Source organism: Trachinotus anak, unplaced genomic scaffold (assembly GCF_046630095.1).
Source record: "Trachinotus anak isolate AG129_WGS33_773 ecotype Australia unplaced genomic scaffold, CSIRO_AGI_Tana_v1 ptg000005l, whole genome shotgun sequence".
Taxonomy (NCBI): Eukaryota; Metazoa; Chordata; class Actinopteri; order Carangiformes; family Carangidae; genus Trachinotus; species Trachinotus anak.
The window spans coordinates 17,144,899-17,155,810 of NW_027273856.1; the positions used below are offsets into that span (position 1 = coordinate 17,144,899).

Sequence of the window (10,912 nt, forward strand, 5' to 3'; positions counted from 1 at the left end):
ACACACTGAAATATGTCAGTTAATCAGAATCCCAGATGTACATGCTGTCTTTTATCATCTGTGTCATCTGTATTCAGTAATCTTGGAAACAGACGCCTCTGTGTTTGTGTATTTTCAGCAAAGCATTGCTGTTCCAGATAAATCTGTCTTCACACACAACCAATCAGACATGAGTTACACTCTGTGCCTGACAATTCAGAGTCCAACGTGTTATGAAAATAGAAACTAGCAGATTGGAACATTTCCTGCACAGCATGTCCTTTTCTGTCCCGTTACTGGCACTGAAATAGAAACATCCCCTTATCTCCTTTGCTCCCAGATCACGAGCGTGTCGCCCTGGGCAACGAAGAAGGCCTGTTTGTCATCCATGTCACCAAAGATGGTAAGATCCACTTTAAAAGCTGTGTTCATCTGTTTGTTCCTCTCTCATGCTGTTGAATGTGTTTACATGGACACAGTATTTGGACTGATGCCACCATCCACTTCTCTTACTCCTTCACACTCCTTCCATCCTCAGAAATAATCCGGGTGGGAGACAACAAAAAGCTGTACCAGATCGACCACATCCCTCAGGAGCAGCTGCTGGCCGTCGTCTCCGGCAGGAACCGCCATGTCCGTCTCTTCCCAACGCAGGCGCTGGACGGCCGCGAGACTGACCCCCAGAAGCTGACTGAGACAAAAGGCTGCCAGACCATGGTCTCCGGCCCCGTCCGCAACGGATCGCTCACCTGCCTGTGTGTGGCCATGAAGACCAAAATCCTCTGTTTTGAGGTCAGAGAGCACAACTTCACTTACCTTTGTTGTTTTAAGCCTGAATTCACCCTCTGAACTTAATGTCACTTCACAACAGTACTTTGAGCTGCATCCTGTGTATGAAAAGTTGTATATGAATAAAGTTATCATCATCATCATCATCATCGTTGTTGTTGTTGTTGTTGTTGTTGTTGTTGTTATTGTTATTGTTATTATTATTATTATTATTATTATTATTATTATTATATGCCATTTTTTTGCCTAGCACATATCATAAGATCATAAAAAACTATTTAAATTTGTCCTGTAGGTGAATAAGAGTAAAACACGTCACCGTCGGTTGCGAGAGCTGCAGGCCCCGGCCCCAGTTCAGTGGATGGGTCTGCTCAGTGAGCGTCTCTATGTGGGCTATCAGTCTGGCTTCACCCGCTACAGGTACTCCACCTGTTCATCAGCTGATCTAAATGCAGTGCAGGTTTTCCTATAATGTGTTTTAATGTCTACTTTTGTTATTAAATTCATGTTGTTGTTATTTGTTTCTGCATAATTGAGTCATCTCAGCTGTTTAAATGTATTTCAATTTCCTATTAAACGAGGATCTTAAGTTAATCAATCCTGCTTTGTGTTTGCGCTGTCTTCTACAGCGTCCATGGTGACATGTCTCCAGTCAGCCTGCTCCATCACGAGGACCACACCCTGGCCTTCATCCCCCAGAGCAACCTGGATGCCCTCTGCGCCGTGGAGATTTCCAGCAAAGAGCTGCTGCTGTGCTTCAGCTCCATTGGGGTCTATGTGGACTCCCAGGGCCGCAGGTCGCGTCAGCAGGAGCTGATGTGGCCAGCTCAGCCCAACGCTGCCTGTGAGTCAAAGAATTCATGTTAATGAATGTTAGAAATAATATGAATCCTGAAGTTTACGCCAGTGAAAATATGACATCACAATAAAAACAATCAGAAAGACTGAAATGAGGGTAAAGTGAATGTTTCTTGTCTCCAGGCTACAACGCCCCCTACCTGTCAGTGTACAGTGAGAACGCTGTCGATGTGTTTGATGTCAACACCATGGAGTGGATTCAGACCATCCCTCTGAAGAAGGTCAGTGCTGTGGATGTGACATGATGATGCTGCAGCTGTCTGAGGCTCCTCTGGCTCCACCTGCTGGATTCAAATGATTTATTTCTATTGACCCTGTCACCATAGTAACCTCTCTTGTTCTTTTGATGGCTGCGCTCCCAGATGTAAAGCTGAATAAATCCAGATGTTTTAAGTTAACTTCAGGTTAACATTAGAATAAAACAGATGATTAATGGTTAGAAATGAGTTGATGAGAGTTTACTGATGATGGATTTGTCTGATTCCTCCTCAGGTGCGACCTCTGAACGTTGACGGCTCTCTGAACCTGCTGGGGCTGGAGACAGTCCGGCTCATCTACTTTAGAAACAAGATGGCCGGTAAGAATTTACAAGCATCACATGACCAAAAACTACAAAAATGTCCGGGATGATACAATAAAGTCTGAGGTTTATTTCTATTGTGGTCTGTAAAGTAACAGGTTTATATCTTTTTATATTGAGTCCATGAGTGTAGCTCCAGGATGTGTGGCGTCTGACAGACACAGTTGTCTCTGTTGGATTTCTGTCGCTCTGTAACCCTCCTCCTGCTCTACAGATAAAATGCTGTATAGCACAATAGTGTCTTAAGTAACTGCAGAAAGTTTGATGTGTCACTCTCAGCCACCAGAGTGAATGTGAAGCTCTTTGTAGTCGTTCATGTAAACACGCCTGAGGCTTTGTCGCGATCTTCCAGAGGGTGATGAGCTGGTCGTCCCGGAGACGTCAGACAACAGCAGGAAGCAGATGGTGCGCAGCATGAACAACAAGAGACGCTTCTCCTTCAGGGTGCCGGAGGAAGAGCGACTTCAGCAGAGGAGGTAGTTCACGTGCAACATGAGGCAACACACACACACACACACACACACCTCAGTGTATACAAAGCTTTGTGCTCACTGTGTGACATTAATGTTCCTTCTGTAATTCTGTTTTTAAATGTGGTCTCAGCTCATCATCAGAGTTTTATTCTTCCTGTCTGTATTTTTATGTGTAACAGTTCATAACTTTACCACTGGATTATTTTTAATCATCATCGCTGTATTAAAAAAGGCAATAAAATGCAGGTGCAGACTCACTGTGTAAAATGATAGAAACTGAATTTTTCTCTGCTCATGTTTTTTTTTTTTTGTGTGTGTGTGTGTGTGTGTGTGTGTGTGTGTGTGTGTGTGTGGCTCCAGAGAGATGCTGCGAGATCCAGAGATGAGGAACAAGCTGATCTCCAACCCCACCAACTTCAACCACGTGGCCCACATGGGACCAGGAGACGGGATCCAGATCCTGAAAGACCTGCCCATGGTACACACACACACACACACACACACACATATTAACTTTAATACACAGTATGTAAATGCTCAGACAGACTTGTAGCATCCTGGAAAACTCATGTAAACAAAGACACATTAATACAAGTGAAGACCAGTCAGGAAGTAAATACAGACACACACACATGAACACATAGGAGCAGGTGTTGACTGTGTGTGTGTGTTGAGCTGCTGCTTGATCAGGAACAGTCTCCTCCCTGTCCACTGATGTGTAGCATGTTAACAGTAGGATCCTGACAGAAACTAGTTTCTGTTGTTCTCTGTTTTCTGTCCTGGAGTTGAATCACATCATGAACCTCGACAGTCGTATCCTCTAAAGTCCCCCCCTCCCCCAGCCCCCCCAGCCCCCTCAATCCCCCTGCCCAACCCAGTGTGTGTTTATGGACAGCATGCATGTCATTCTGTCTAAACCTTACTGGTCAATCACATGTTGGTCACGTGTGTGTTTGAAGCATGTAGTGTGTATCACTGTGCATCCTCCTCACTCCTGTCCCCTGCACTGCACTCTGTCTTGTGTGTGTGTGTCTGTCTTTGTGTGTGTGTGTGTGTGTGTGTGTGTGTGTGTGTGTGTGTGTGTTTGTTTGTTTGTTTGTGTTTGCTCTGTGCATGTTTAAACCAGAACGTCCGTGTTCAGGAGAGCCGTGCGGGCTTCAGTGGCTCAGTCAGCATCCCCTCCATCACCAAGAACCGGGCCGAGCCGGGACGCTCCATGAGCGCCAGCAGCGGGCTGGGCATACGTGAGTGACAGGAGCTCATACTGTTTGAACTTTGTCTCTGCAGGATGATCCGTGTGTAACTGACTTCCTCTCTCTCTCTGTGCAGGCTCGTCGTCTCAGAACGGCAGCGCTCTGCGCAGAGAGCTGTCAGGAGGAAGCTACGGCTCTAAACGTCAGACGATGACCTCGCCCTCTGAGAGCTCCCTGTCCTCTGGTGGAGGGATGGACTGTGGTGACGCTCCCCTCTCACAGTTTGACAGAGAGGTCAGTAAATACTGAACATACAGCTTCATGTACGGTTGACTCTAAACATGAAAGGATTTGATGTAAAACACTGTATCTGTATAGAAGACTGAGGTGTTAGCTCTCACAGCTAATCTTCAGTTTGTACCAACTGTTGGTTCAAATCAGGCCAAATCTGACTGGACACATTGTTCTGTGGCCACTTTATAAATCTGAATATGGATTTAATGTCAACCCAACATCAGCTTCGTATGAACAAGTCTAAATGAAGGTCATGATTGTTTCCTTGTGTTTGTAGAAGTTAGACAAGACGTTTTTAAATACTTGAAAACAGATCCAGTTGTTCCCCTTTGAAAAAAAACTCCTCCCTCTGTCCCATCTGTCACAAACATCCCAGCCTCAGCGTGCAGGCCCCTCACCTCATCCCACGTCTACGACCGATTGGTTAGCTCTCAGTGATGTCAGCGCTTCATAGTAAACTCGTGGAGTCCTCTCCTCTCTCCCAGTATAGAGACTGTTGTCGCCTCCCTGTTGCACCTGCTGTAGGTTTAGGTTGGGCTGAAGGAAACACTGTGACACTGACTAATGTTTGCCATGTCCCTTCAACTGTTGGTACAGGCAGCGGTGAAACACTCTTCCTGTCTGTCAATGCTGACTGTTAAAGTCTGTCCAGCAGTGTTGCTCATAAAGTTTCATCACAAATAAACTGACTGGCATCAAACATTAGCTTCTGCGTATAAGTGCAACTTACACCTGCCCCCTCCCCATCCACCCTGCCATCCCTCCTGTGGCTCCCCATCCCCCATGGCCCACAAGCCTGGATGCCGTCAACTCCATCGCGCCTCATTTTGCCCCATTCCTCGTCCTCCACCCCTCCCTCCCCCCTCCACCCTCCACCCAGCTGTGCCCCGCCTGCCCTCTCCCACCCCAGCATGTTGTCTGTGGGCTGGGTGCTGAGTCTGAACTCTCCTCTGCAGTGGCAGGCAGTCTCACCGTCGGAGAAGACCCCCGATCTGAAAAGGGCTTTAAGGACCCTGCTTAGTAAGATGAAGGTAATGTCAACAGCTGCAACGACTTTGCACCAAACACACAACTGAGAGCACCGTGTCACTGAGTGTGCACCCACATGCAGAACACACTGCATCATCTCTTAGCAAAACAGCATGTGGTGCATTCAAAACATAAACACACACACACACACACACACACAAAACTCCGCTGTCCCACGGCCCCTCGCTGCACCATCTCAGCCCCGTCACGTCAGCAGCATCTCTCCGCTGCACCAGCAGTCCGCCCCTCACCTGTAGCCTGTCTCATTCTTGTTTTGGTTGCTGATGAAATGGTTGCTGCTGCTGCTCGGCCATTTTGCATACATCTTCCCCACCGCTGACCACCCAGCCAATCACAGAGCATGTCTGCTTCCATACGTCTCCCTGGCGGCCGGCCCATGTCTCCACCCATGAGCTGTCCAGTTCAGAGCACGGCGAGGCCGGAGGGACGTATAAACAGTTCACTGTGTGGTCTGTGCTCAGGGTTCCACCAGGATCCCTCTGTAAGGATAGAATAATTATTGATTATAGATTGGTTTGGATGAATCCTGGAGCACAACTCTGACTGTTCATTGGCTGATTAGTCAACACAACCTCACATAGACACACACCTCTGTGTGAGTGTTAGAGAACAGAGGTCCTGATACCAATGTTTCCTTCCCGATATCTGAACTAGTTAATACAGAGAACTGATCTGATACCACTGCATTAAAGAAATCGAACATCTGTATGGCCCACCACTAACCCTGTGTGAATGTGAGATGATTGTTTCATTATTGTATGACTCAGGTTAAACCCTTTGTAAAACATGACCAGCTACATGAATCCCATAGAATCTTTTTATTTTCTAATTTGACTGTGAGTCATAAAAATATAAATCTAGGAATAAACAACACTCCTGCACTAGTTGCACTAGTCCCCTAACACTAGAGCCACATCCCCCTAACCCCCCTTTCAAAATTAAAGCCTTGCATACTGTGCATGTTGCCTTTTTACTGGTGGGACTTTCCAGTGTAACTTGTTGCCAAATTGCTGACATTTTGCTGACAGCTAATGTTACACTGTTCACATGAAGCCAGTTCTTCACTGCTCTGTAGCTGCCAGTGGGTGCACAGCGCAACTTCAGAGCAGTCAAGAACTGATTCCTGAACTGATATCTGGGCTTGGAACTATAAAGTTTATAATGAATTACGTGGCATCGGATCAGTGCAGAGAGTTGTGTACTGGCTTATATTCAATACAGTGTTTTAGGGAGAATCTGAGGGATTTCTGATGATAGTAACATATTGGAACAAGCCTGGAGAACAAAAGCACAGCTGCCCACCTTCTTTGACCTGTGAAAGACGTGTGTGTGTCTGTGTGTGTGCGCTGAGAAAGACTGCTTTGTGCTGTAGGTTTTTTGACAACAAACTCAAAGTGTTGAGTGTAACTGTGTGATCGTTTGTCGTCTGTTTGTCTGCGGCTGGAGAAGTGAGACAGGATGTTTGTGCTCTTTGTTGTTTTATTGGCCAAATGTGTTTGTGTGAGTTCAGATCCGAGCAGCAGATGATTGTCATACATCAAAGCAAATCAAGTCCAGAGTCAGTGAACTGGAAAAACGTGATTTCATCCAGAACATGAGATAATTATTATAAATAACCTCCAACCTGATGACATCATCACTGAAGCTGATACAGACTGTACCACACATGGTCAGAAAACACAGGCTTGTGTTTAAGTGGCAGAGGTTTTTATATTTTATACATATATGTGTGTGTGTGTGTGTGTGTGTGTGTGTGTGTGTGTGTGTGTGTGTGTGTGTGTGTGTGTATATTTTAAATGTTAGCCCATGACAGGACTATGCAGGTCACTCTCAGTGTTGTACAGTATGAAGGTTTAAACCCCCCCCCCCCCTCCCCTCCCCCCTCTCATCTGCTCTGGCTGCATGTTTGTTTTACTGTAGCTGATCATTTCTGGTCAATTGAGCTGTTCATCTGCTGATGATGTGGAATGTAGTGGAAGATGGGGAGGTGGGGGAGGTGGGGGAGGGAGCAATGTGATTCCTTCTGACTTTACATCTGCCCACTACTCCAGACAGCAGATTAATAAGCACTGAGACTCAGTGAAGAGTTTGCATGTTCATCGAGCATCCAGCTGTCAGCTACATCACCTCCTCACAAACAGGAGGAGTCGTTTTACTGATTTTCTCCAGAGACAGAGACACAGTCTGAGCTTCATGAGTCTGAGTCAGTGTTTGAGTCGACATCATCTAACTTCTGACTCTGTTCTTCTCCCTTTGTTTCTCTCCCAAACTTCTCCTGCTTCTTTATCTCCACCTCCCTCTGTCCTCCTCTCCTCTCCTCCAGGACTCGGACTCCCCCCGTCACTCCACAGCCTCCAACAGCTCCACCTTCAGCAGCCCTCCTAGCCCGGCCTCCCCACACAAGACCAAGTCCCTGTCCCTGGAGAGCACAGACCGAATGGGCTGGGACACATGAGCCCCCCCCACACCATCTCGCCCGCCCAACCCCACCGACTGACCGACCGACCGACAGCACAGGACTCCAAACCTTCCTCCTCTTCTTATTCTACTTCCTCCTCCACCGCGGACTCTTGCCTCCTTTCTGAATATTCCCCCTCTGCCCAGAGAACTGCACCTCCTGCCCCCACCCCCCACCCCCTCTTGATGAACATTTGTCCCAATTTACAGCCTCAGTTTGTCTCTCACCATACTTCCAACGTGGGGCAGCAACACTAAAGTCTCTTTGCTGATGTTTGAGGGTGTGTGGGTGTGGGTGTGGGTGGGTGTGTGTGTGTGTGTGTGAGAGAGAGAGAGAGAGAGAGAAGCTGTGTGCGCTCGCCAGCGTGTGTGCATGTTTGTTCAGTAAGGTCACATGATATAGGAATGAAAAACTCTCGTCTCAGCTCTTTCTGCTGAGTGAGTGTGACACCGCTCTGTCCACAGCCCCCCCCCCCAAGCCCCCCTCCCCCGCGCTGAGATCAATTCCGACTCCTGATGCAACAAAAAAAGAAGAGGATTATTATTGAGAGAAAATGATTTGTACATGTACATAGGACCCTCTGGGTTTTAGGGGACGATATTTTAATTTATTTATCAATCTTAGACAAGGAAAGGGAGGTTTGCTTCTTAATGGGCTGAAGCAGACGGGTGGAGTTTAAACCCCTCCTCACTTCCCTCAGTCGCTTTCTCTTTGGGTGCTGCAAAAATCAAAACAGTTAAAAAAGAAAAGAAAAAAAAGAGAAAGTAAGGAAATCAGTGATTTTTCTTTTTTATTTTGCTCATGATACTAAGTGCAGTGACTTTATAATATTTTTTATTTTGACCATCATTAAAAAAAAAAAAGAAAAAAAAAAGCTACAAGCAGCGTCAATAATAACGGCTCTTATGACATCATCACAGCTCCTCCTACTGTGCTACTCTCTTCCGCATTGGTCCACGGTGAGTGACATCATCCAGCAGCCCTGGATGTGTCCGCCGTCGTAGTGTAGATGTTCCACTTTGCTGTGCAACCAAACCGACCAACTCACAGACTCCATCACAATAATGTACATAGGTTCAAAGTAGAGAGTAATATATGATAAGGAAAATACTGTAGAGATCTACACGGGAAAGAAAAAAAATCCTCTTTGACTTTTATTTTGTTTTTGTTTTGGGTGATTTGAGGTTGTATTCACACACAAAAAGCCATTTTAAACAACTTCCCAGTTTTCTTTTTTGTACCATTTGATTTTAGATTTGTCTGTTTTTTTATTGTATGTATGACACGCGTTGTGTTTTTACTTTTCTTTTTTCTCCCAACTCGGTTTGCATTTGAGTGAAGAAACCTGATGGACACTACTGCCCGTACTGTAGAGTGAACACGTGCATTTATCACAAACCTCCTATCACACATGTGTGTACTCACTGAGGTGGTGTTTTTACGCAGCAAATGCCTTGTCCTGCTCCTCCTCTGATGGCCAGAGGTGAAGTGGCTCTGATCATTTAATCAACAGTTAAAATGTGTGTGTGTGTGTGTGTGTGTGTGTTTCTGAATTCGCTGTGGTACCTGGATGGAGAAGGTCAGTCCCTCCACTGAGAGATCAGCTCGATTTAACCAAAAAAAGGACAAATAGAAGGAGATGATTTTGTCTTTCTCACAGCCTTTGCTTCTTCTGAAGAATGTTTTAATGATCTAAGCGGCATTTGTAAGAGCTCTTAATTCAAATAAGAATGTAAAGCTGCGAGAAAGTCAGCACTTGGGTCTGTGTTTGTCTTGATGAAATAAGCTCAGTGTGACCCGGCGTTGTCTGTGAAATGAACAGGGCTGGATCTGGACACCTCCCTCCAGGCGGTTTTTCTTTGGCAGAATGAAAAAAGAGCATTTTTTCCCCCCGGTGTGGCGGCTCCTGGCTGCAGAGCAGGGCATTCACGGCCAAAAACCTGTTACCTCTGTTCATCTCCTTCAGTTTACAGACAGTGAAAATAAAAAGGAATCGCTCGAGGCCGAACGTGCATGGAGCTGACGTCAAACAGTAACTCCCCTGTGGTTGTAATGTGGTATCATCTGTTTAAAAAAAAAAAAGGAGCGCACAGTCTGTTCTGATACTGGCCTGTTGTTGGTGACAGTGCAGAGAAACCTGGTCCTCCTCTGTGGGAGCGGACAGTGAAGTGTCCTGGGTCAGAATCCTCCGGTTTTTTCCGCTTGTCTTGTTCGTTAGAAAGGGAAACAAAAACTTGAGTACTTCGGTGCACATTCCTGCCGATCCTGCCCTGTTGAAACTCAACAAAGTAGCTCTAAACAACCCATTCCAAGTGTTTTATTTAGTGTTTTATACGAGGAGAGAGAGGTTTGGAGCGCCACAGTGCAACTAAGCTGGTTTTATTCCAAACAACCGCCTCTTAGAAACTTTTTATACTAGCGGCTCCCCTTAGTTCCTGCTGGACTTTATCTGTAGAATGTATTCACTGGGGGAGAGGACACTGTCTTAGCCAGGTGTTTTCTTATTGGCCCATATTGTACAGAAAAGCTGATCCCAGATATCCCAGTTTGAGGAGAGGGGAGGAGAAACTCAGGAAACGTCAGAACCAATGAATTATTTTCATTTAGAAGAGAATGGGCGTGTTAGAGGTTTGTTTGATGGATGGATGGAGGAGTGAGTGAGTGAGTGAGGGGAATCTGGCTGTAGTGTACAGTAGATGCGACCCGGGTGGAGACAGCAGGAAGAACGAGTGGTGAGGACTAGAAGCTAGAAAACGATGAAATGTTTCAGGGGTGATGGGTGACAGGTGGTTTGATGGCTGAGGTGCCACAGTGGTAACAAGAGGAAGAAAACCTAAAAAAAAAATCAAACGCCTTTGCATTTCAGTGAGGTCTTATCCACAGTACCTTCTATATTATTTTGCTCTTTCATATCATATTACACTTGTTTTTTTTTTTTTCTAGGATTGCTTTGTAATAATTTGTACAGTTTTGCATGTTATAGATGTAATCATTTTTGTTTTGGTTTGTTGTTTTACTTGGACTTGCTCCTTTTTGAACGGTTTGGGCGTTTTACTGAGGATAACCCACTACAGGTGATGTAGATTCTTTTTTGCACAAAAAAATATTTAAGGTGTAAGGTCAAAACAAAAAATAATGTATGGAACTGGCTGCCACACTTATGTGGAGAACTCATATTAACCTGACTCCGATGTATTTCAATAAAGCGGAGGGCTGTTACAAATACACACCCGGTGTG

General features: G+C 45.7%; 1 protein-coding gene across 7 annotated transcripts in view; it reads left to right on the forward strand.

The window, feature by feature from the left end:
- The window catches only part of cdc42bpab (CDC42 binding protein kinase alpha (DMPK-like) b), an 80,091-nt gene extending 69,190 nt beyond the window's left edge, over positions 1-10,901 (forward strand). For 3 of the 7 annotated variants that reach the window (XM_071478623.1, XM_071478625.1, XM_071478627.1), the window contains 12 exons: positions 320-382; positions 518-771; positions 1,064-1,188; positions 1,398-1,612; positions 1,750-1,847; positions 2,119-2,203; positions 2,559-2,682; positions 3,040-3,157; positions 3,806-3,923; positions 4,009-4,166; positions 5,123-5,197; positions 7,540-10,901. In XM_071478623.1, coding sequence (XP_071334724.1) covers positions 320-382; positions 518-771; positions 1,064-1,188; positions 1,398-1,612; positions 1,750-1,847; positions 2,119-2,203; positions 2,559-2,682; positions 3,040-3,157; positions 3,806-3,923; positions 4,009-4,166; positions 5,123-5,197; positions 7,540-7,671 — 1,565 coding nt within the window. In that variant the 3' untranslated portion in view covers positions 7,672-10,901. The remainder of the gene's footprint in view (positions 1-319; positions 383-517; positions 772-1,063; positions 1,189-1,397; positions 1,613-1,749; positions 1,848-2,118; positions 2,204-2,558; positions 2,683-3,039; positions 3,158-3,805; positions 3,924-4,008; positions 4,167-5,122; positions 5,198-7,539) is intronic. The other 4 variants (XM_071478626.1, XM_071478628.1, XM_071478630.1 and 1 more) reach the window with 2 other exon arrangements.
- The last annotated feature ends 11 nt before the right edge of the window (positions 10,902-10,912 follow it).